Source organism: Salmo salar, chromosome 13 (assembly GCF_965601325.2).
Source record: "Salmo salar chromosome 13, fSalSal1, whole genome shotgun sequence".
Classification (NCBI taxonomy): domain Eukaryota; kingdom Metazoa; phylum Chordata; class Actinopteri; order Salmoniformes; family Salmonidae; genus Salmo; species Salmo salar.
Genome location: NC_138303.1, coordinates 107,857,347 through 107,882,882, shown reverse-complemented (window position 1 = coordinate 107,882,882; position 25,536 = coordinate 107,857,347). Strand labels below are relative to the sequence as shown.

Here is a 25,536-nt window from a genome sequence, read left to right as displayed (position 1 = left end):
CCCTTTGTTCTGTGGAGACACAGGAGAGAATCACTGAGGACAGGGGAGAATGACCATCTACCTCCCCATATGATTTGTCTTCTTTAAATAACACAGACCCCAAAGCAAATCAGGGGGAGGAAAATGGGTTTATTCGAGAATAACATCAACTACTAACACATGCATCACAACTTTGTTCATTCGGACAATTTCTCTCATTCACTTTCGCCTATAAAATGTCCACACTCACCAAAACTGATACTCGGTAGCTACTAGCTATGCTTCTATAACTTTATGAGCCGAATTTGCCTGTCCTTGCAATTAGTTTATGTTCGTTAGCATTTAGCTAACAGCGTCCATCTGATGTCGCTATTACTTTTGCTAATTTTGTTAGCATTCTGGTAAGACTGCCAACAGGAAGGAATTATTTTGTATTTTTTGCGCCCCCTTGAGTGCTATCCAGGTAATACCATCAGAACGGTATGAAAATCTGGATACCGCCCAAGCCTACTGTATTTTGTTAAGAATAAGGGGTATTAAACCCACAGGTCCATTATAAATGTTACAACACTAGCCAACAGTGATGTGTTGTAGCTGTTTACCTGGGAGAGGCTGCCCAGCACCAGTCGGACCAGCTTTCTGATGTGTGTGAAGGAGGGTTCGCAGCTAGAATTTCTGATGTGTGTGCTGCAGGCGTCCATTACGGTGAGAACAGACATACGGCTCAGGGTGGTGTCGTCACACATGTTGAGGAGAATACTGTTCAGGTGCTCACCCAGCTTCATCGGCTGAGAAAGACATCACAGAGGGGTTAATGAACACTTACACGGGAGGAGAAGTATACATAAAACATCATTTCTGCAAATAGAAAAAACAAAACAAGATTGTTGATCCGTTTGTAACTTGTGAATATATCATCTATGGATTATGGATCTATGGATTATGAATGTTGCCGCTGTACCTGACTCTGTGGAACCTCATAGTCAGCTCCCCAAAACAAGGTCATTCCAAGGGAGTACATGTGCATCTGTGAAAAATGAGTGGTTCCAATCATTTAGACACAAAAAAAAAGTTAGCAGCTGTAGTTGAAAAAAACAAACTAGCTCTCATCTGACAATATTCTGACCCTTTGTTCTGTTCTGAAACTAAGCGACTAGATCCAAACCTTTTCCATTCCATACAATTGTGCAGGAAAGCTCCCCAGGAACAGAGTTAGGCTTGGTGAAGGAAAGAATAACTAGAGGAATGCAACATCATAGCCTTGAATGTCTTAGGAACAGTCAGAGTTCACCACCAGCTTAAAGAGTAAAACTACAATTTCTTGAGTTATTTAATGTGATTCACAAACCCCTCACAATTGCCATGTCCTCTCTGTAAGTATACAGAGCATGGAATTTATAGTGCAATTAAAAGAGAAAAGCATAGGACGTTGTAATATCATTTATATTTATTTCTATTAGAAATGAGAATAGAAACCTTATTGTAGCCTAACCTACACAGTTAATGGATAGTCACTTTTGACTGTGTACAGCGCTGTGTGTTGAGGTATGTGATTCTTGGCCAGAGATCGGAGTTATGTTGGAGTCAATTCAGGAAGTAAACAAATGGAATTGACCCCAACCCTAGCACGCTCTGTTATGCTTTTGATTGAGATTGTTTTTTTTATATACACAAAGCAACAACCCCACAAACAGATGTGTTGCTACTGCAACAATACAGTATCTTCTCTATGAGAACGAGAGAGCGCGAAGAGATACGACAGAGAGCGAGAGGCAGAGAGACAGGAAAGGTTTACATGATGTCTACTTTGACACTCATTAGCATTTACAAATCCGAGAGTAAAATATAAAAATAAAAAAAATCGATAAAAGTCACCTTTGTCAGAGCGATTTACGCGGTTATCAAAAAGTCACACCAGGATAAGCCTACACAAAACAGCTCTTATTTGAAATGTTTCTAAAATCCCCTATGGGGAAAAAACAAAAAATGGTGGAAAACAATTGGAACCATTTCCCTGTTTGACCACTGCACCTTCTAACATAATAATATACAGTATCATAAATACCTTCTCTATATCTGACAGAGAGGAGAGAGTGACTCCCTCCAGGACCTCTGGAGCTGTGAAGGCCCTCAGGTCCTGCTGCGTCACGTTCTCGTCTGTGAAGGAGATGCTGCCTGAGGGCATCAACAACAGGGACCAGGGAGAGATGATGAAGCCCAGGGCAGAGGGGTCTGGAGGGAGACATCATGGGATTAGAGGGGACCACAGCATCTTTATTCAATAGAACAGTCACAGCACATCATCGTGAATCTCAATCGTTAGGACTTCAGTTGCTTTAGCTGAGACTTTAATCAAAGCCTGCAGGTATGATGATTTAGTACGGTTATGGATGAAGACAGTCATGAAAACAAAATAACCGTCAATAATAAATAAATATTTTTTTTTAAAACAGTCAGCGTTTCCACTGCACTCATTCAACTGTGGCACTGAGCTAAGGCAAAATCACTGCCGCCATGCCAAAAAGATTTTAACATTTCTGTCAAGGCGCAGTTTGAAGACGCTAGAACAGTCCACGTTTACTTTTCCTCTGACAACAAAATGAGTTATGTACAGAGAAAAGTCAGATAACCCCATGGTACAATAGTTGAACCTATTTACCCAGTCTGCTCGTTGTGTCCTCAGAGAGAAACATTACTCTCGAGGAGCATTCAAGTAACGAGTGCCATAGGGAGGGAAACCTGGAGGGAAACCTGCATTCTGACAAGCAGTCAATGCACAACAATTCTTACAGCCGTTTTAAAATGCCCTTTGTTAAAAAGAGTTGTTCCCAGCATTCCATTCCTACTTTATTTGTCAATTCCTAAATATGCACTAACTGCACCATTTTAAACTGAGTTTTTAGTAGCGTCATGGTTAAAGCACATTACCACTCAGCAATTCACCATGAGTGCATTGAGGAGAGAGGGGCAAAATCTAACACAGGTCAATTGTAGGGTCACACGCCACCAAAACTCTATTATTTTTGAGGGAGTGACTTAAATTGCGATGAGACCGATGACATTTTTAGAGTAGTGGCAACCAGGGAAAGTGTTGGGAGGAAAAACAGTGACATGAAGTGAGAAGTACAGGCAGGTAGCATGTTACCCCAAATTACCCTAACAGGTAGGCCCACATTATTCTCACTGTTTATGCATGGTTTTTTGGGGGGCATAAAATTCATCAATAGAATACAAAGTAGTTAAAATGATTACATTTGGGATCTAGCTAATAATTAGCCCAGTAGGGTAAATGCAGATCGGCAACCCCATGCTTCAGCCTATTTATTTATAGCCAATATGTTGAAAGCTTTATTTTTTTACATAATTTTACCAATATGTTATTAGGCTGATTTCTGGGAGGTGGAAATTATTTAAATTTTATTTTAATTCATTTTGGAGTAGAAAGTCCTTCTACATAAAATTGATCCGGGGAAGGATCTGGGACCCCGGGGGGTTGAAAGGTGTGACAGAGAGAAATGGTCCCTCACAGAAATGGAGTAATTCTCCTTTCCTACAAAGCAACACTCAGGAGTTACACTGAACTAACCTCTTAATAAATATACAAAGGAATGTTAGAGCTGCACTGCAAAATTCCTTTCTTTGACGGACGGATATTTTGCTCCTCCGAGAGGAAGAGAATAAAAAAAAGAAAAAGGTTATGAAGTACAACATTTTTTCAAAGACTGGAATCCACAAAGTAAATAGGATGTTTCCTGTTGAATTATTTTTGACCGTCTTGCAAAGACCTCACTGGAAAAGCTGGATGCCATTGTAAGTAATTTTACTCAAGAAAATCTATGTACAACTCCAATCCCTATCCTTACCATCATAAACAGTTGAGTTAAAGCCACACTCATAATTGATCAAATTCAACAAAGTGACAAAAAAGGCAGCCCAACAACCCAAACACTCAACGCACTTGAAGGAGATCCCACAGTAAGACACCATATTCCCTATATACTTGACATTTTAGTCATTTAGCAGACGTTCTTATCCAAAGCAAATTACGGTAGTGAGTGCATACATTTTCACACTAGTCCCCCATGGGAATCGAACCCACAACCCTGATGTTGCAAGCCAACTGAGCCACAGGGGCCCTGGCTGAAAGAAGTGCACTATATATAGTTAGTGTACCATTTTGGATGCAGCCTTCAACTACTCCAGTCAGGCAGCACCATCAGAGAAGCTTTGTTATCAGGGTTTGGGACTCAGATCAATGATGAGGCAGAGGGCCAGGCCAGAGAGTAGATCGCTCTCTAAAAATAGCAGCAGGCAGCAAACTGTACAGTATCATGCTAGCCAGCTATCAGTTTTAAAAATCGCACAAACTAAACAAGCTTTGAGGGCACTGGGTATCACCACAAGACCTTTTCATTTTTAGATCATACTGTCTAGAATTGAAGTGATAAGCAGAAAAGCCACCTAAAATCACAAAAACCCAACATATTACTTAACCTAGTTAAACAACTTCATTCACACAAACATGGCAGCTAACAAAATCTGTAGGTAACTAATAAAACAAACTACTATTTTACACAAAGTAGGCTATATATGGCCTCCCTGGAGGTGAAGGTTTAGTGTTTGGACAGACATGGCTGTGACAGAGCAACACTAAGGTTGTAAACAGAATGGTACCGTGTTCCCCACGTAGTACACTTCCTTTGGAAAAAAGGTAATTGTGACTGGTCAAAAGTAGAGCACGTCATAGTGAGCCATTTGGGATATAGACAGTGGGTATCATTTCTTTAGTTCGTCTCAGAGCAGGACACATTCCTGACTAGGAATAATATGGGGGCTGGGTTGAACTAAGGCCTCTACTTGTACCCTCTAGTCTAGTGGTAGTAACACCTGCAATCAATTGGTTTATTTCCACAAAAACAAAACTTGATGAATCTGTTAGTAAAAGTAGGGCACTGGTATACAAGAATACAGAGAACTACAAGCAAATAAAAATCGCAGTCAAACACACCCTTCAAAAAGTATTCACACCCCTTCACTTTTCTACATTTTGTTGTTACACCAGCCCGAATGTAAAATGTATTAAAATTAAGATTGTCACAGATCGACACACACACACACACACACACACACACACACTACCCCATAATGTCAAAGTGTAATTTTGCTTAACTCATTCCATGTTCAATAATAGTGGTTAACATGATTTGTTTAATAACTACCCCGTCTCTGTACCTCATACATACAGATAACTAAGGTCCCTCAGGAGAGCAGTGAATTTCAAGCAAACATTCAACCACAAAGACCAGGGAGGTTTTTCAATGCCTTACAAAGGGCACCGATTGGTAGATGGGGAAAAATAACAAAAAAACTAATAAAAACAGATGCTGAATATCCCTTTGAGCATGGTGAAGTTATTAATTAGGCTTTGGATGGTGTATCAATACACCCAGTCACGACAAAGATACAGGTGTCCTTCCTCACTTAGTTGCTGGTGAGGAAGGAAACTGCTCAGGGATTTGACCATGAGGTGACATTAAAAAACAGAGTTTAATGGCTGTGATAGGAGAAAACTGAGGATGGATCAACATTGTAGTTACGCCAACTAACATAAATGACAGAGTGAATTTTTTTTCTTCTCCAAAACATGCATCATGTTTGCAACAAGGCACTTAAATAATACTGCAAAGAATGAGGCAAGGAAATTAACTTCTTGTCCTGATAAAGTGTTATGTTTGGGGGAAATCCAATACATCAATGAGTACCACTTCATATTTTCAAGCATGGTGATGGCTGCATCATGTTATGGGTATGATCGTCAACCGCAAGGACTAGAGGTTTTTAGGATTAAAAGAGACGGAATATGCACAAAATCCTAGAGGAAAACCTGGTCCAGTCTGCTTTCCACCAGACACTGGGAGATGAATTCACCTTTCAGCAGGACAATCACGTAAAACACAAGGCCAAATCTACACTGGAGATGCTTACCAAGACGACATTGAATGTTCCTTAGTGACTTAATTACAGTTGACTTAAAGATCGATGGCAAGCCTTGAAAAAAGCTGTCTAGCAATGATCAACAAATAACTTGACAGAGCTTGAAGAATTTAAATACAAAATGGGCAAATGTTGTACAATTCAGGTGTGCAGCGCTCATAGAGACTTACAGGCTGACCACACCGCTCGCGTTGCGTGTACTCGCGTTGCAAAATAAATTTAGAAACCCATGTTATTCAATTATTGCACCAACACGCGTCTGCGTTACCAAGGGCTAAAATAGAAAATCAGTTCTATTTCTGACACAGATCGCGCTGCAAGTCCTGCCTCTCAAATCTCCTCATTGGTTTATAGAAGCAGGTACCCACGTGCCACCTCATTGGTTATACCCACGTGGGTGACTGAAAGACGAACGAGGTCAGTGGCAGTAATGCACCTAATTTATGAAAGTTGCCAATCGCAATATAAAGTCCAGAGAAGAAAAAGCCTAAAAGGAGGAGAGATGACTAGAAACGATTCGGTTGACCGTTTTATGTGTGGATTAATTGTCAGTGGAGGACCTTGTGCATTTCAGGTAAAATAACTCAAATGTTTATATTATATATATTTATATATAAAATGCTTTTCGACCTGTCCCCAAATTAATCTAATAATTGGTTCAGAGTTTGTTTTGATACTTTAACCTGCGTGCCGTGATCGCGTTTGGTGTGGGGACAAAATACATTTATGCACGATAGCACACGCGCGCGCAGCCGGTCAGGGTTCCGTGTCACAGCTGTAATTGCTGCCAAAGGTGCTTCTAGAAAAAGTATTGACTCAGGGGTGTGAATACTTATGTAAATTAGATATTTCTGTATTTCATTTAACACATTTGTCAAAAAAAATGTTTTCACTTTGTCATTATGTATTGTGTAGATGGGTAATTTTTTAAATTTAATCCATTTTTAATTCAGGCTGTAACAAAATGTGGAGTAAGTCAAGGGGTATGAATACTTTCTGAAGGCACTGTACATGCACGTACAAAAAATTAAAAGGACGCCCTTTCCATGACAGACTGACCAGGTGAATCCAGGTGAATCCAGGTGAAAGCCATGATCCCTTATTGAGGTCACTTGTTAAATCCACTTCAGTGTAGATGAAGGGGAGGAGACAGGTTAAAGAAGGATCTTTAAGAGGGTGATTGGGCAAGACAAAAGATTTGTGCCTTTGAACAGGGTATGGTAGTAGGTGCCAGGCGCACTGGTTTGTGTCAAGAACTGCAACACTGCTGGGTTTTTCACACGTAACAGTTTTGTGTGTATCAAGAATGGTCAACCACCCGAAGGTCATCCAGCCAACTTGGCACAACTGTTGGAAGCAGGCCAGAATCTGAGGGCAGGGGGGTGTGGGGTGTTACTCCATATTAGGAAGATGTTGCTAATGTTTGGTATGCTCATGTATGATTACATGTAGAAAATGAAGGTTTTTTTGGACATGGTTGACATGCACAGGATTCCGATTGGCTAATAAACATTGCATTGCATTCCCATCAACTAACCAAGGACACAGTAGAGCATGCAATCTCAATGCGGATAGTTGTTCGTTTTGGTGGTAGGGGAATGTTCTGGACCATTGTGTAGTAAGAAGTTACTTCAATTACATATGGTTCTCATTGCAAATCCTTCACTCAGCATTCTATAACCATGCACATGAAGTCACAATTTGGACGACATGGGTCCTGTTATGTCTGGCAAAAACCAAACACTGCATTCCGCAGTAAGAACCTCCAATCAATGGTCAAGCATGGTGGTGTTAGTATCATGGTGTGGGGATGCTTTGCTGCCTTGGGATCTGGACAACATGCCATCATTGAATGAACCATGAATTCTGCCCAGAAAAAAAAAAATCTGAGAATTATACAAGGAGAATGTCAGGCCATCTGTCTGTGAGCTAAAGCCCAGCTGGGTCATGCAACAAGACCATGATCCAAAAGACACAAGCAAGTCTACATCTGAAAAGCAACATTTTAAAAAAGTCCTGGAATGGCCTAGTCAAAGTCTAGACCTAAACCCGATTGAGATGTGGCAGGACCTGAAACAAGAAGTTAATGCTGGAAAATCCATAAATGTCACTGAGTTAAACCAGTTCTGCATGGAAGAGTGGGCCAAAGTATATCCAGAGTAGAGATAGGTATGAGTAGTCCACCACTCAAACTGACGTCAAAACTCAATCTTCTACCAGAAATCACATTTCTTTTCAAATACTGTAAAACTATTTACATTTGCTGTGACTTTTTTTGGGTTATTACATGATTCCATATGTGTTATTTCACAGTTTTGATGTTCTCACTATTATTCTGCAATGTAGAAAATAGTAAAAATAAAGAAAAACGCTTGAATGAGTAGTTGTGACCAAACTGGTACTGGTACTTTTGACTGGTACTGCACACACACACGTACGTATGTGGACACTCCTTCAAATGAGTCGAATCGGCCATTTCAGCCACACCCGTAAAACAAAGGCCCATACAGAAATGGTTTGTCAAGATCCGTGTGGAAGAACTTGACTAGCCTGCACAGAGCTCTGACCTCAACATCAGGCCCGATCTCACTAATGCTCATGGCTGAATGTCCCTGCAGCAATGTTCCAACATCTAGTAGAAAGCCTTCCCAGAAGAGTGGAGGCTGTTAGAGCAGCAAAGGGGGGACCAACCCCATGTTAATGCACATGATTTTGGAATGAAATGTTCGACACACACACACACACACACACACACACCTGTTAGCCTAAGGCTAAATGTGCAATTTTTTTCCCAGTACAGCCTTTGTTCTAAAAATAGCTTATTTTTTTTTATTTGAGTACCAGGGGGGAAAAAAATCATGCAAGTACTTGGAACAGTCAAAAAAGGTCAAATGCCCATCCCTATATGGGAGATACTGATCAACAACTACAGGAAGTGTTTGGTTGGAGTCATTGCAGCTAAAAGGTGGCATAACCAGTTATTGAGTGTAAGGAAACAAATTCCCTTTTCACACAGGGGCATTGGGTGTTGCATAACGGTTTACTAAATACATGGGGAGTATCCATATGTTGGACTCATTTGTTCACTCAGGTTCCCTTTAAAAATAGGTTTTGGTTGAAGATCTGATAACATTCAGTGACTAAAATATGCAAAAAGTAGAGAAAATAAGGGAAATACTTCTCCATGCATGAGGGGCCTAGACCAAGGCTACATTTCACATTCATTAACGAAGGACAGTAGCATTCTGAAATGGCATGCCCGACTATCCCCTCACCACCCTGAAGGTACAGGCCAATTACACAATAACCACACTGGGCAGGCCTGAGTCAAAGAGGGAGGAAGGAGACTGTCTGTCTCCTGTAGGAGGATTCCTGGAAATCAGGAACACAATCCTCCAACTGGGATTTCTTTGAAAACCTTAGTTTGGAAAAGTTACCGGAATTGTACAACCCTACTTCGAGGATCATATGACAGAAGCTGGGTATTGTCCTCTGACCCTAGTGACGCAGACAATCTACACAGAGTCTCCCATCTCTGTGTCTCTACAGTGACCGGTCTGATGATGATATCAAGGATCTTTGCATAGATGACCAGTATGTGGTCAAAAAGGCTGGCCGACCCACGGCCCGAGAGACCGACCCACGGCCCGAGAGACCGACCCACGGCCAGAGAGACCGACCCACGGCCAGAGAGACCGACCCACGGCCAGAGAGACCGACCCACGGCCAGAGAGACCGACCCACGGCCAGAGAGACCGACCAAAGGCAGCAGAGCCCTTTGAACCTCCATGTTGTCAATACAGACAACAGGCAGTGGAAAATAAAGCATCCTTTGTATGAAAGTCTGTTGGCCAGCACCACAACCCCCCCTAACCTTATCTGTTGAACACTGGGGTTGTGCAGGCTGAGGTACCAGCAGCTTGTATTGTGGAACATCTCACAAAGCTCAATAGGCAACTTGCTGGAGATGACAAATTAGTCAATCAATAGAAAAATATAATTAATCATATTTCTATAAGTCAAATCTGCCACATATTTCCTTGAACATCACACTACAAAATATAGGCTACATTGTTTTCATTGAAGGACTAACGAAGGATGAGAAGGGCAGAGAACCACCTAGAATGAAGTAAAGAAAACATGGTTCAGTGGAGATGTTGAGGAAACTTTACTCCCTTAACAGCTAATATGAAGAAGTCCAGTAAGTAAAGTCTTAATGGATTCACTTTTAAATATGTTCATAAATCAAAAATGGATCGAGAGCCTCAAATCACAGAACTCAATTAAACTAAAAAAAAAAATGTAAAAGGCTGAAATGCTCAAGAGCAGTTCCATTGTTAGGAATGCCAAACCATCATATGGAAGCGCTAACAGACTTAGCGCTAACAGAGTCTAAAATCCCACCCTACTCCTTATATAGTGTACTCTTTTTGACCAGGGCCAATAGTGCTCAGTGCACTATATGGGGAACCAACTGAGATGCATCCAGAGCTTAGAATGCCAAAGACAAATATTTCCACATTAAGTGAGGTAACGAGCTAACTTAGCTAGAGGCAGGATCGCTGTGGTTTGGAAGAAAGTGTGTGTTTATATTTTGACCGGGCATTAGAACTATGACATATTCTGTTTGACATCTGCTATGATTTATCTCACACCAAACAGTAGGCTTACTGGCTCACATATTATAAAACTAAAAATAATAAAATAAAACAAGTTTTAAGAGGAGTAGGTGGTTAAGTCCCTTGACTCGTGAGCCTACCAATCGGTTAAAGGAATAGTCACAAAACCTTTAGGTAGCTACATACTGCATCTTCATGACGTACTGAAACACATGTCATTTGTCCAGCATTTGTTGTCCTCTTTTGCAGGTTAGTGGCAGAAACACAAAAGTGACATGGGCACTCGGATATGCACGCAATCATACACAACGTCCAAATATTATTTTAAAAAATAAATAAAAAAATAAAATACACACACACACACACTCACACACACACACACACACACACACACACACACACACACACACACACACACACACACACACACACACACACCCCCCCCCCCCCCCCCGTTGAAGTCAGAAGTTTACATACACTTAGGTTGGAGTCATTAAAAGTCATGACCACAAATTTCTTGTTAACAAACTATAGTTTTGGCAAGTCGGTTAGGACAACTACTTTGTGCATGACAAGTCATTTTTCCAACAATTGTTTACAGACAGATTATTTCACTGTATGACAATTCCAGTGGGTCAGAAGTTTACATACACTAAGTTGACTGTGCCTTTAAACAGCTTGGAAAATTCCAGAAAATGATGTCATGTCTTTAGAAGCGTCTGATAAGCTACTTGACGCCATTTGAGTCAATTGGAGGTGTACCTGTGGATGTATTTCAAGGCCTACCTTCAAACTCAGTGGCTCTTTGCTTGACATCATGGGAAAATCAAAAGAAATCAGCCAAGAACTCAGAAAAAAATTGTAGACCTCCACAAGTCTAGTTCATCCTTGGGAGCAATTTCCAAACGCCTGAAGGTACCACGTTCATCTGTACAAACAATAGTACACAAGTATAAACACCATGGGACCACACAGCCGTCATACCGCTCAGGAAGGAGACGCGTTCTGTCTCCTAGAGATGAACGTACTTTGGTGCGAAAAGTGCAAGTCAATCCCAGAACAGTAGCAAAGGATCTTGTGAAGATGCTGGAGGAAACGGGTACAAAAGTATATATATCCACAGTAAAACGAGTCCTATATCGACATAACCTAAAAGGACGCTCAGCAAGGAAGAAGCCACTGCTCCAGAACTGCCATAAAAAAAGCCAGACTACAGTTTGCAACTGCACATGGGGACAAAGATCGTACTTTTTGGAGAAATGTCCTATGGTCTGTTGAAACAAAAATAGAACTGTTTGGTCATAATGACCATCATTATGTTTTGATTATTATTATTATTATTATTATTTGACCATGCTGGTCATTTATGAACATTTCAACATCTAGGCCATGTGCTGTTATAATCTCCACCCGGCACAGCCAGAAGAGGACTGGCCACCCCTCATAGCCTGGTTCCTCTCTAGGTTTCTTCCTAGGATTTGGCCTTTCTAGGGAGTTTTTCCTAGCCACTGTGCTTCTACACCGGCATTGCTTGCTGTTTGGGGTTTTAGACTGGGTTTCTGTACAGCACTTTGAGATATCAGCTGATGTAAGAAGGGCTATATAAATACATTTGATTTGATTTGGAGGAAAAAGGGGGAGGCTTGCAAGCTGAAGAACACCATCCCAACCGTGAAGCACAGGGGTGGCAGCATCATTTTGTGGGGGTGCTTTGCTGCAGGAGGGACTGGTGCACTTCACAAAATAGATGGCATCATGAGGAAGTAAAATTATGTGGATATATTGTAGCAACATCTTAAGACATCAGTCAGGAAGTTAAAGCTTGGTCGCAAATGGGTCTTCCAAATGGACAATGACCCCCAAGCATACTTCCAAAGTTGTGGCAAAATGGCTTAAGGACAACAAAGTCAAGGTATTGGAGTGGCCATCACAAAGCCCTGACCTCAAAAACAAATGTGTGGGCAGCACTGAAAAAGCATGTGCGAGCAAGGAGGCCTACAAACCTGACTCAGTTACACCAGCTCTGTCAGGAGGAATGGGCCAAAATTCACCCAACTTGTGGGAAGCTTGTGGAAGGCTACCAGAAATGTTTGACCCAAGTTAAACAATTTAAAGGCAATGCTACCAAATACTAATTGAGTGTATGTAAACTTCTGACCCACTGGGAATGTGATGAAAGAAATAAAAGCTGAAGTAAATCACTCTACTATTATTCTGACATTTCACATTCTTAAAATAAAGTGGTGATCCTAACTGACCTAAGACAGGGAATTTTAACTAGGATTAAATGTCAGGAATTGTGAAAAACTGAGTTTAAATGTATTTGGTAAGGTGTATGTAAACTTCCGACTTCAACTGTATGTATGTATGTATGTATGTATGTATGTATGTATGTATGCATGCATGTATGCATGTACACTAGTGCAGAGTGGCTTTACACTTGGCTAGGATGCCATCTCAACAATAACCAAGCCTTGCAGGAGTGTTTGAACCAAAAGACTGGCAGAAACAGTTTCTCAGTCATGGAGTTTTTTCCACTCTACCACTGCCATATATAAAAACGTGTTCTGGCCCGTACCGTACTTGAATCGACATGGCACAAGATTTGTAGCACTGCCTCTTGTGGTGTAGGAATGACAGTCCCTAACAGTAGTAAGACAGCTCTTCAGATACTGGGGGACTGTACCAAGCACGATTTCATGGTCTAATCCAAGCATCAGCTGAATGACTCTTTCATCAACTGATAGCCACCGTAGTTCACTGAGCTGAGAAGGGCCAACAAGAGCCCGAGGGAGAAGATTCAGAATGACCCTTGACATTATAGTCTAAGCTGCCTGTAGCTTGTTCTTAAATGAACAAATGGGAGCTTCTGTACCATGCAGTCAAAGTGAGGCTGCACGAACACTGCTGCAAGTGTTTTCAAGGTCCCTTTCTGTCTAGAAATGTGGCCTTTTTGACTAGAAACTTCACTTTCTGGTTGACCTTGGCAATTACTCCCCTGTCGGGAACCTGTCTTGTTCACATCCTAACTATCTAACCGCTGTGTCACCAACCATGACTAACACCTGATGATCTACCTAGCCTAATCTTAAAGCCAAATAAAGGGGACCCCGTTTTCCCCAAATGAAGAGACAGCTTGTTGTCTGAGCCAGTTACTGACACTCGTCAGTTCTGCATTAAGCTGGCTCTCAACCAAACTGTTGTATTTTAGCTTATTTATTTATCAAATAAAGGTACATTTTCAAAAACAAATGCAACAGATATTCAGAGTCTGAGGGACAACCAGGAAAAGCTGAATGAAGAGGAGGTAGGAGACGATAGAGGAGAGGACAGATGGTAGAGGAGAAAGATGGGGACAACCAGGAAAAGCTGAATGAAGAGGAGACGGCAGAGAAGACGAGAGAGGAGAGACAGTAGGAGACAGCAGAGACATGGTAGAGGAGTGGTCAAAGTAACACAGGATCAGAGGGGTGTGTGGAATCAAAGCATGATGCAACGCTGCAGAAAGCGAGAATGAATGCCGAAACGTATTTCCTTTGTTGGCGCTGTAAGAGGCAAAAAAGGGTACTTATTAATCGCGTTTGTGGACATGGAATCTTAATTCAATGTTTTGGGAATCAGTAATCAACACAATTTCAGAAAGTTAACAGATTTATATCCCTCATGCCTAGCTTGTTTTTGTTTGGGACTAGATCCATGAAATCAATATATTGATCCGTCTCCGCTTGCGGCAAAGAAATGTCTAACATTCTTGAAATCAGATCGTCCCCCCTACTTTAACACTCCGGATAAATGAAATGTATACACTGAACAAAAATATAAACGCAACATGTAAAGTGTTGGTCCCATGATCTGAAATAAAATCCCAGAAATGTTCTATATGTGCAAAACGCTTATTCCTCTCAAATTTTTGTGATTTTTTTTGTTTACATCCCTGTTAGTGAGCATTTCTCATTTGCCAAGATGATCCACCCACCTGACAGGTGTGGCATATCAAGAAGCTGATTCAACAGTATGATCATTGCACAGGCGCACCTTGTGCTGGGGGACAATAAAATGCCACTAAAATGTGCAGTTTTTTCACAACACAATGCCACAGACGTCTCAAGTTGAAGGAGCGTGCTATTGGCATGCTGACTGCAGGAAAGTCCACCAGAGATGTAGCCAGAGATTTGAATGTTCACTTCTCTACCATAAGCCACCAACGTAGTTTTGAGAGAATTTGGCAGTACGTCTAACTGGCCTCACAACCGTAACCACGTCAGCCCAGGACCTCCACATCCGGCTTCTTCACCTGCGGGATCGTCAGACCAGCCACCCGGACTGCTGATGAAACTGTCAGAAACTGTCTCAGGTAAGCTCATCTGTGTGCTTGTCGTCCTCACCAGGGTGTTGACCTGACTGCAGTTTGGCGTTGTAACCGACGTCAGTTGGCAAATGCTGACTTTCGATGGCCACTGGCATGCTGGAGAAGTGTGCTCTTCAAGGATGAATCCCAGCTTCAAGGGATGGCGTTGCGTGGGTAAGCGGTTTGCCGATGTCAACGTTGTGAAGAGAGTGCCACATGATGGCGGTGGGGTCATGGTATGGGCAGGCATAAGCTACGGACAACAAACACAATTCCATTTTATTGATGGCGATTTGAATGCACAGAGATACCGTGACGAGATCTTGAGGACCATTGTTGTGCCATTCATCCACGCCACCATCACCTCATGTTTCAGCATGATAATACACAGCCCCATGTCGCAAGGATCTGTACACAATTCCTGGAAGCTGAAAATGTCCCAGTTCTTCCATGGCCTGCATACTCACCAGACATGTCACCCATTGAGCATGTTTGGGATGCTCTGGATCGACATGCATGACAGCATCATCAGTTCCCGCCAATATCCAGCAACTTCGCACAGCCATTGAAGAGGAGTGGGACAACGTTCCAAAATCAACAGCCTGATCAACTCTATGCGAAGGAGATGTGTCACCCTGCATGAGGCAAATAAATGGTGGTCACACAAGATACTGACTGATTTTCTGATCCATGCCCCTACCTTTTTACTAAGGTATCTGTGAACAACAGATGTATATCTTTATTGCCAGTCATGTGAAATCCATAGTTTATGGCCCAATTAATTTAATTACTTCCTTATATGAACTCATTAAAAATCTTTGAAATTATTGCGTTTATATTTCTGTTCATTGAAGCTAGATCCCTTTGGACAAGATTTTACTTAACATCAAAAATGAGACATCTAGCATTCCCACTTCCAAATCATAATAATAATAATAAAAGTAATGAGTGAAATGTTTATTAATAAAAAAAATTGTTGATGTTTGTCTGATTGTATGCATTGCTTTTTTGTGAGTACGTGTGTATGCAACAAAGGGGGAGTGTGAATTTATTAATTGTATTATGCATTGTGATGAAATTGTACTTACATATGTAATAGTTCATTCAGATTGTATTTAGACCCCTGGACTCCCCCCCATTTTGTTAAGTTGCAGCCTTTTTCCAAAATGCATTTAAAAAAATCCTCAATCTACACACAATACCCCATAATGACAAAGTGAAAACATAACAGAAATACCTTATTTACATAAGTATTCAGACTCTTTGCTATGAGACTCGAAATTGAGCTCAGGTGCATCCTGCTTCCATTCATCATCCTTGAGATGTTTCTACAACTTCATTGGAGTCCACCTGTGGTAAATTCAATTGATTGGACATGATTTGGAAAGGCACACACCTGTCTATGTAGGGTCCCACAGTTGACAGTGCATGTCAGAGCAAAAACCAAGCTATGAGGTCATAGGAGGTCATAGGAGTTGTCCGTAGAGCCCCGAGACAGGATTGTGTCGAGGCACAGATCTGGGGAACGGTACAAAAACATTTCTGCAGCATAGAAGACTCCCAAGAACACAGTGGCCTCAATCATTCTTAAATGGAAGTTTGGAACCACCATGAATCCTCCTGGAACTGGCCACCCGGCCAAACTGAGTAATCGGGGGAGAAGGGCCTTGGTCAGGGAGGTGACCAAGAACCCGATGGTCACTGACAAAGCTCCAGAATTTCTCTATGGAGATGGGAGAACCTTCCATAAGGACAACCATCTCTGAAGCACTCCACCAATCAGACCTTTATGGCAGAGTGTACAGACGGTAGCTACTCCTCAGGAAAAGGCACGACAGCCCGCTTGGAGTTTGCCAAAAGGCACCTACAGGACTCTCAGACCATGAGAAACAAGATTGTCTGGTTTGACGAAACCAAGATTGAACCCTTTGGCCTGAATGCCAAGCGTCACGAATGGATGAAACCTGGCACCATCCCTACAGTGAAGCATGGTGGTGGCAGCATCATGCTGTGGGGATGTTTTTCAACGGCAGGCACTGGGAGACTAGTCCGGATCGAGGGAAAGATGAACAGAGTAAAGTACAGAGATCCTTGATGAAAACCTGCTCCAAAGCTCTCAGGACCTCAGACTGGGGTGAAGGTTTACCTTCCAAAGGGACAACAACCCTAAGCACACAGCCAAGACAACACAGGAGTGGCTTTGGGACAACTCTCTGAATGTCCTTGAGTGGCCCAGGCAAAGCCCGGACTTGAACCCATCTAACATCTCTGGAGAGACCTGAAAATAGCTGTGCAGCGACGCTCCCCTTCCAAACCTGACAGAGCTTGAGAGGATCTGCAGAGAAGAATGGGAGAAACTTTCCCAATACAGGTGTACCAAGCTGGTAGCGTCATACCCAAGAAGACTCTAGGCTGTAATTGCTGCCAAAGGTGCTTCAACAAAGTACTGATTAAAAGGTCTGAATACTGATGGAAATGTTATATCAAGTCCACCTGGTCGTGCTGCTGCTCCACTTTCAACTGTTCTGCCTGCAGCTCTGGAACCCTGACCTGTTCACCGGACATGCTACCTTGTCCCGGACCTGCGGTTTTTGACTCTCTCTACCGCACCTGCTGTCTCTAACACTGAACGCTCGGCTATGAAAAAGCTAACTGACATTTACTCCTGAGGTGCTGACCTGTTGTACCCTCGACAACCACTGCTTATATTTATCTGACCCTGCTGGTCATCTATGAACGTTTGAACATCTTGGCCATATTATAATCTCAACCCGGCACAGCCAGCAGAGGACTGGCCACCCCTCATAGCCTGGTTCCTCTCTAGGTTTCTTCCTAGGTTCTGTCCTTTTCTAGAAAAAGTCAAGAGGTCTTAATACTTTCTGAATGCACTGCATATAAAAAAATATATAGTTACCACAGCCATGGAGACATGGAGACATAGTAGAGAAGAATCATGAGTCATTTAAATAAACCATCATCCTGGGTCACTGTCTCAACAGGACCATAGACTTTCTGGGAAATGTGTAAATGAGATGAAAATTAGAGAGATAGAAAGAGAGGCGAAAGAAAACAGAGGGTATTTTGTGGGCTTTGTGTTTGTTGTGAGGAAAACAAAATGGAGACCGATACACAACAGTTAACATAACAAGGATGGTTATGCTGAGAAGGGAGAGAAAGAAAAAGAACAGCGAATGACAGAAAGATAAAAGGCTTCAACTCATCTGATCAGACCAGATAAACCAGGGTAACTGGATGACGCAAAGAACACACACACACACACACACACACACACACACACACACACACACACACACACACACACACACACACACACACACACACACACCTCTGAATCTCTCTGGTGTGCACTGGCAGAAGTGTCTGGACAACGAGCTCTCAGCAGTCTCACTCCCTAAGGTATACACAGTGAACTCTGGTTACCTAGCGATATGTCGCGGCTGCAGTAGCTTCACTGAATAATGTCAGACTCGCTTTATGCTCAACAGGCTGGTCTCAGGGGATACTGAAACTTTGATGAATCTTGTGATTACTGTAATCACATATTTATTTATAAAGCACTTCTTATATCAGCTGATGTCTCAAAGTGCTGTAGAGAAACCCAGGCTAAAACCCCAAAACAGCAAGCAATGCAGGTGTAGAAGCACGGTGGCTAGGAAAAACTCCCTTGAAAGGCTAGAACCTAGGAAGAAACCAGGCTCTGTCTGAGGGGTGGCCAGTCCTCTTCTGGCTGCTATATCAACGTACCTCTTCTGAACAGCTCTTGGAGGCTCTCGGCACTCTGACTGAGGACAGCCCAGACCTCTTCCTCCTGAAGGGGACCTCCTCGCACCTCCAGAGCTTCAGCCAGAGAGACATGCATCGTCCCTGGAAGGAGAAAATAGACACACACATTATTAAAAACATGCTAAGTGGGGACATTGGCTTACAGTATATTGCTTTATATAACAAAACCAAATAAAAATATAAAAAAAACATGGATTTGCATCATCCCTGAGGGACAGAAATAACTAATACATTTAAAACATACTTTAGCGGTTTGTTATAATTGGGGGGGGGGGGGGGGGGGGGGGTCATTCCAGGGAGTGGGGATCTCCTGTAAACAGATCTTATGTTATGGGATTCATTCTTCCACATGAGATTTAAAACCGCGAAGGGAGAGGAGAGAAAGAGGATAAAGAATGCAGTGTCACTACTCCCAACACCAGCACTGTAATACGGGCTAGTTCTCCCATCATATCGTGCTCTCCTCAGCTGACGTATCGCAACCGCCCGCTGGCGTATCGCAGCGGCCCGCTGGCGTATCGCAGCGGCCCGCTGACGTACTTATAAAAGCCAGGGAGTGTGAGGAATAACAACTCCCTCTAAGAACACAGGAGACTATTATATAAGAGAAGCACCCAAAAATGTACCAAAGACTCCAGCCACCCGAAACTTGGACTGTCCCCCATGCTACAGTCTGGCAGGCGGTACCGGTGCATCAAGGCTCAGACCAGACTCGCACAGCTTCTAGACTGTTAAAATGGTTAATAACTACTGCTCTACTACAGACTAGCCACACTGACTGTGCCCATCAACAGGTCTCTACCCACTCAGACAACCTGCGCTGCTGCTAAAATGATTGATTAAATAACCATTACCCTGCTGTCCATTGATTATTGAGTGTCATTACATTAGTTGTTATTTATTCTACTACTAGTCAATATTACTCCTGTTTACATGTAAACTCAGAAAAAAGACAGAAACGTCCTCTCACTGGTAAATGCGTACGTTTATTTTCAGCAAACTTAACATGTGTAAATATTTGTAAGAACATAAGATTCAACAGACAAACTGAACAAGTTCCACAGACATGTGACTAACAGAAATGTCATGTGTCCCTGAACAAAGGGGGGGCGGGGGGGGGTCAAAATCAAAAGTAACAGTCAGTGCTTCTACACCTGTTCAGGGTTTCAGGCTGGGTTTCTGTACAGCACTTTGTGACATCAGCTGATGTAAGAAGGGCTATATAAATAAATTTGATTGGAGTATCTGGTGTGGCCGCCAGCTGCATTAAGTACTGCAGTGCAACTCCTCCTCATGGACTGCACCAGATTTGCCAGTTCTTGCTGTGAGATGTTACCCCACTCTTCCACCAAGGCACCTGCAAGTTCCCGCACATTTCTGGGGGGGGAATGGCCCTAGCTCTCACCCTCCAATCCAACAGGTCCCAGATGTGCTCAATGGGATTGAGATTGAGAGTACAGGCCTCAGTGTAACGCTGATTCCGTCGACGATAACCACGAATCCGACCATCACCCCTGGTGAGACAACCGCAACTCGTCAGTGACGAGCACTTTTTGCCAGTTCTGTCAGTTCTTTGTGCCCATAGGCGAAGTTGTTGCCAGTGATGTCTGGTGAGTACCTGCCTTACAACAGGCCTACAAGCCCTCAGTCCAGCCTCTCTCAGCCTATTGCGGACAGTCTGAGCACTGATGGAGGGATTGTGCGTTCCTGGTGTAACTTGGACAGTTGTTGCCATCCTGTACCTGTCCCGCAGGTGTGATGTTCAGATGTACCGATCCTGTGCAGGTGTTGTTACACGTTGTCTGCCACTCCGAGGACGATCAGCTGTCCATCCTGTAGCGCTGTCTTAGGCGTCTCACAGTACGGATATGGCAATTTATTGCCCTGGCCAGATCTGCAGTCCTCATGCCTCCTTGCAACATGCCTAAGGCATGTTCATGCAGATGAGCAGGGACCCTGGGCATCTTTCTTTTGGTGTTTTGCAGAGTCAGTAGAAAGGCCTCTTTAGTGTCCGAAGTTTTCCTAACTGTGACCTTAATTGCCTACCGTCTGTAAGCTGTTAGTGTCTTAACGACTGCTCCACAGGTGCATGTTCATTAATTTATTATGGTTCATTGAACAAGCATGGGAAACGGTGTTTAACCCCTTTACAATGAAGATATTTGGATTTTTATAAATTCTTTGCAAGACAGGGTCCTGAAAAAGGGTTGTTTCTTTTTTTTCTGAGATTATATATTACCATTGGTATATTCCTGTCAGTATTTATTATATTCCTTCTACTAGTCACTTTTCAGCCCTGTTTGCATGTAAACTGATTTCACAAAACATTAGGATCAGGTTCCTAATATTAAGTTGCACTCCATTTTGCCCTCAATTCGTGGGGGCATGGACTCTACAAGGTGTCGAAAGCATTCCACAGGGATGCTGGCCCATGTTGACGCCAACGCTTCCCACTGTTGGTGTTAAGTTGGCTCGATGTTCTTTGGATGGTGGACCATTCTTGATACACAAACTGTTAAGCATGAAAATTTCAGCAGCGTGACACTTCTTGACACAAACCAGCATGCCTAGCACCTACTACCATTGTTCAAACAAAGGCACTTAAATATTTTGTCTTGCTCATTTTAATGGAACACACAAAATTAATCTCAATTATCTCAAGGCTTAAAAAAAGAAAATCCTTTAATTGAAGTGGATTTAACAAGTGACATCAATAAGAGAGCATAGCTTTAATCTGGTCAGTCTGTCATGTTCCTAATGTTTTGTACACTCCGTGTACATCCTACTACCAGTCACTTTATATGTATAAACCCACATCAACCACTCTAATACCCCTGCATGAGTGGTATAGCGTTTGGCTGGAGCAAGGAGTTTGAGTAGCCAGGCAAGGGAAAGAACTTTCAAGTTAAGAATGTCACTGTCCCTGTTTAACACCGGTTTTATCCTGTCCATGTGACAAATAAACTCTGAATCTATTAAAACATTAGCAGGGGTTAAAACAACAAAAATCCCATGACTGAAACTGAAGTCGATCTCAGATCGATTGTCTGGGGCAAAGTTAACCTCCCCTTTCATGTAAACTGTATTTGTAAACAAGAGCAATTGAGAGACAAAAAAACGTGGCAGCATGCTGAACGAGACGTTCGGTTGTATTTTTTTGTAAAGTTGTTTCCTTACAAAGTTGGATTTATATACACTTTTCGAACCTGTGACCGCTACCATCTGTCCCGGGATACTGCCAGACCAAAAAGCCTGAAGTTGTTTGCCGTAGCTAGCTATTAGCCTAGCTGGTAGCTATCAGTATCAAGCTAGCAGGGTTTCCCACGAACAGCTTGAACACAGTCCGCGACGTGGTTAGCCCTTATGGATGGGACTATCAGTATAAAGCTAGCGTGGTTAGCCCTTATGGATGGGACTATCAGTATCAAGCTACCATCCTAGCTGGGAGCTATCAGTATAAAGCTAGCGTGGTTAGCCCTTATGGACCGTGAAGGTGTCCCATGCTAATTGTGGCTGTATTCCCTGCTGCCTGTTGCTTTTTTTCCCTGTAATCTGATCTGGCTGGAACTGCGTTGTGTAGCTACCATGGTTAGCCGATGCTGCTACCAACAGTACGTGCAAAGACACTGCTTTAGTGTTCACCACTGTGAGGATTTAAAAAGGGCACATTTCAGCTTTTGCAATTTGTGTAAGCTCTTTTGTTCACTTAGTTGAGAATTCCGCGTAAGGCGAGAGACACTGAAGCCCAGCTAGCCAGCTTTCTCAAACGGAGGTCGCCATTGTACGTTTTCAACGCTGCAGGAGCTGTCTTTATTTTGCTTTATTCCTGGACAATGTGGACCGCCCAGTCTTTCAATGTAGCAACTGTTGCTCGCAGAGGACTACAGGGGCAAAGTGGCTATTCTTCGCAAACAAGTAGCAAACCAAGAGCTCCCACCCTCAGACCGTGAGGCTGTCAGACTCCGGTCCATTCATCATCCACGATGGATACTACTGCTGGCGGGGGCCCCGCAGCCCTTCGGTCCTCGAGGGGTTTCAAAAAAAAGATAATCACTCAACGTGAAAGAATGGCCGGACCTCCTCAGCCATTGCACCAACTGTCGTCATCTGCAGTTCTATTGTAAGAAACATATTGGTTCCCAGGGCAAAAACCTTGTGCTATCCTGGAGCACGAGTACGGGACATTACAAGGCTGCTTCCAACTGTTTTATGACAGATGCCGGGAACTGACGCTGTCGTAATCCATGTAATCAGAGTTTCCAAGATGACGCAGCAGTAAGACGTGTTTGTTTTTGTACCATGTAAATATTCAGTATTTCTTTTTTTGTTGCCAATCACCGTATTCTTATCGGCAGACTCAACAGCCTTGGTTTCTCTTATGACCGCCTCGCCTGGTTCACCAACTACTTCTCAGATTGAGTTCAGTGTGTCAAATCGGAGGGCCTGTTGTCCGGACCTCTGGCAGTCTCTATGGGGGTGCCACAGGGTTCAATTCTCGGGCCAACTCTCTTTTCTGTATATATCAATGTCGCTCTTGCTGCTGGTGAGTCTTTGATCCACCTCTACGCAGACGACACCATTCTGCATACATCTGGCCCTTCTTTGGACACTGTTAACTAACCTCCAAAACGAGCTTCAACGCCATACAACACCCCTTCCGAAGCCTCCAACTGCTCTTAAATGCTAGTAAAATGAAATGCATGCTCTTCAACCGATCGCTCCGCACGCCCGACTGGCATCACTACTCTGGATGGTTCGGACTTAGAATATGTGGACAACTATAAATACCTAGGTGTCTGGCTAGACTAAACTCTCCTTCCAGACTCGCATTAAGCATCTCCAATCCAAAGTTAAATCTAGAATCGGCGTCCTATTTCGCAACAAAGCCTCCTTCACTCATGCTGCCAAGTATACCCTCGTAAAACTGTCATTACAAAATAGCCTCCAACACTCTACTCAGCAAATTGGATGCAGTCTATCACAGTGTCATCCATTTTGTCCCCAAAGCCCCATATACTACCCTCCACTGCGACCTGTATGCTCTCGTTGGCTGGTCCTCGCTACATATTCGTTGCCAAACCCACTGGCTCCAGGTCGTCTATGGGTCTTTGCTGGGTAAGGGTCCACCTTATCTCAGCTCACTGGTCACCATAGCAACACCCACCCGTAGCACGAGCTCCAGCAGGTATATTTCACTGGTCATCCCCAAAGACAACACCTCATTTGGCCGCCTTTCCTTCCAGTTCTCTGTTGTCAATGACTGGAATGAATTGCAAAAGAAAAATCACTGAAATTGGAGACATATCTCCCTCATTAACATTAAGTGTCAGCTGTCAGAGCAGCTTACCGATCGCTGCAGCTGTACACAGCCCATCTGTAAATAGCCCATCTAACCAACTACCTACCTCATCCCCATATTTGTTTTTCTGCTCTTTAGCACACCAGTATTTCTACTTGCACATCCTCATCTGTACATATCACTTCAGTGTAAATTGCTAAATTGAAATAACTTCGCCACTATTGGCCTATTTATTGCCTTAACTCCTTATTTCATTTGCACACACTGTATACAGATTTTTCTATTGTTATTGACAGTATGTTTGTTTATCCCATGTGTAACTCTGTTGTTTTTGTTGCACTGCTTTGCTTTATCTTGGCCAGGTCGCAGTTGTAAATGAGAACTTGTTCTCAACTGGCCTACCTGGTTAAATAAAGGTGAAATAAAAAAAATGTAAAGAAAAATGTGGGGTCAAACGACATCAGGAGGGCTAGCTCAGAACTTATGAAAATGTATTTTAAAAGAACTGATTCTAGCAATGAAAGATTATTTTTTTAAGTGGCCAATTATCTCAGGTAAGGTACCATCGTTGAGCTGTGGATGTGAAAGATTCAGCAGGCTAGTGGCAATACACATCTGGACACACACACACACACCACACTGTAGCACTGTTGGAATCACTTTCATAGATTCGTTTGATGCCTTTTGGAAACAGAAGATGCTCTACAGGAGTCCATCCAAATCATCTTGGCTCCTCGAGTCTGTCCACAGATAGATAGATAGATATCTCTCTCACACACACACACAATAAATAAATGAGGAACATTTACTGTTATGGATGTGACACTGTGTAAAATGAGTGTTTATACTGTATATTAAAGATTCCTTCACCAAAAGTCATAATACCTTTGTCATCTAAAATGCATCTCAAAGAACCAAGAAATGCACAGTTTATTGAATAGTTATTGGTTAGGCTGTCAACATGCACCTGTGGGTCCTTTCTTCACCAACAATAAATACACAAAATGTATTTACAATTCTTTCCTTGAAATGAATTAGGAATTAGAGTGCTGCATACCACAACAATTACATAATTATCTGCACTTTCATAATAACACTAGCGATAAAACGTTATGGCAGGGTCCCAAAAGACAGAAAGCAAATGATGACACTGCATTCCAAATTTACAACGATTTAGTCATTTCATTCTATATTATTAAAAATGACAGATGTTTTATTAAAACTTATTTGAAAATGGTACCTCCTCTCCTGGTTGTCCACAAAAGGACACAGAGACTGAACAACTTCACCTGCAGCCACCCAGGCCTGGTCGTCATTGGCTGGCGAGATGTACACAAATCCTGTGTCGTCGTTTCTCCTCAAGAAGTGCATCTCAACAGCATCAGAGTCAGTCTTAAATCGATTACCAGTCACACAAACTGCCTGTGTATATACACCGAGTATACCACGGAATACACAATCCACGTCTCAAGGCATAAAACTCCTTTAACCGG

General features: G+C 42.6%; 1 protein-coding gene across 8 annotated transcripts in view; it reads right to left on the bottom strand.

The window, feature by feature from the left end:
- ptpn13 (protein tyrosine phosphatase non-receptor type 13) overlaps positions 1–25,536 on the bottom strand; it is a 149,944-nt gene that overhangs the window by 103,704 nt on the left and 20,704 nt on the right. For all 8 annotated transcript variants that reach the window (XM_082960578.1, XM_082960577.1, XM_082960585.1 and 5 more), the window contains 4 exons: positions 18,706–18,825; positions 2,045–2,211; positions 941–1,006; positions 582–767 (listed from right to left, as the gene is read on the bottom strand). In XM_082960578.1, coding sequence (XP_082816704.1) covers positions 582–767; positions 941–1,006; positions 2,045–2,211; positions 18,706–18,820 — 534 coding nt within the window. In that variant the 5' untranslated portion in view covers positions 18,821–18,825. The remainder of the gene's footprint in view (positions 1–581; positions 768–940; positions 1,007–2,044; positions 2,212–18,705; positions 18,826–25,536) is intronic.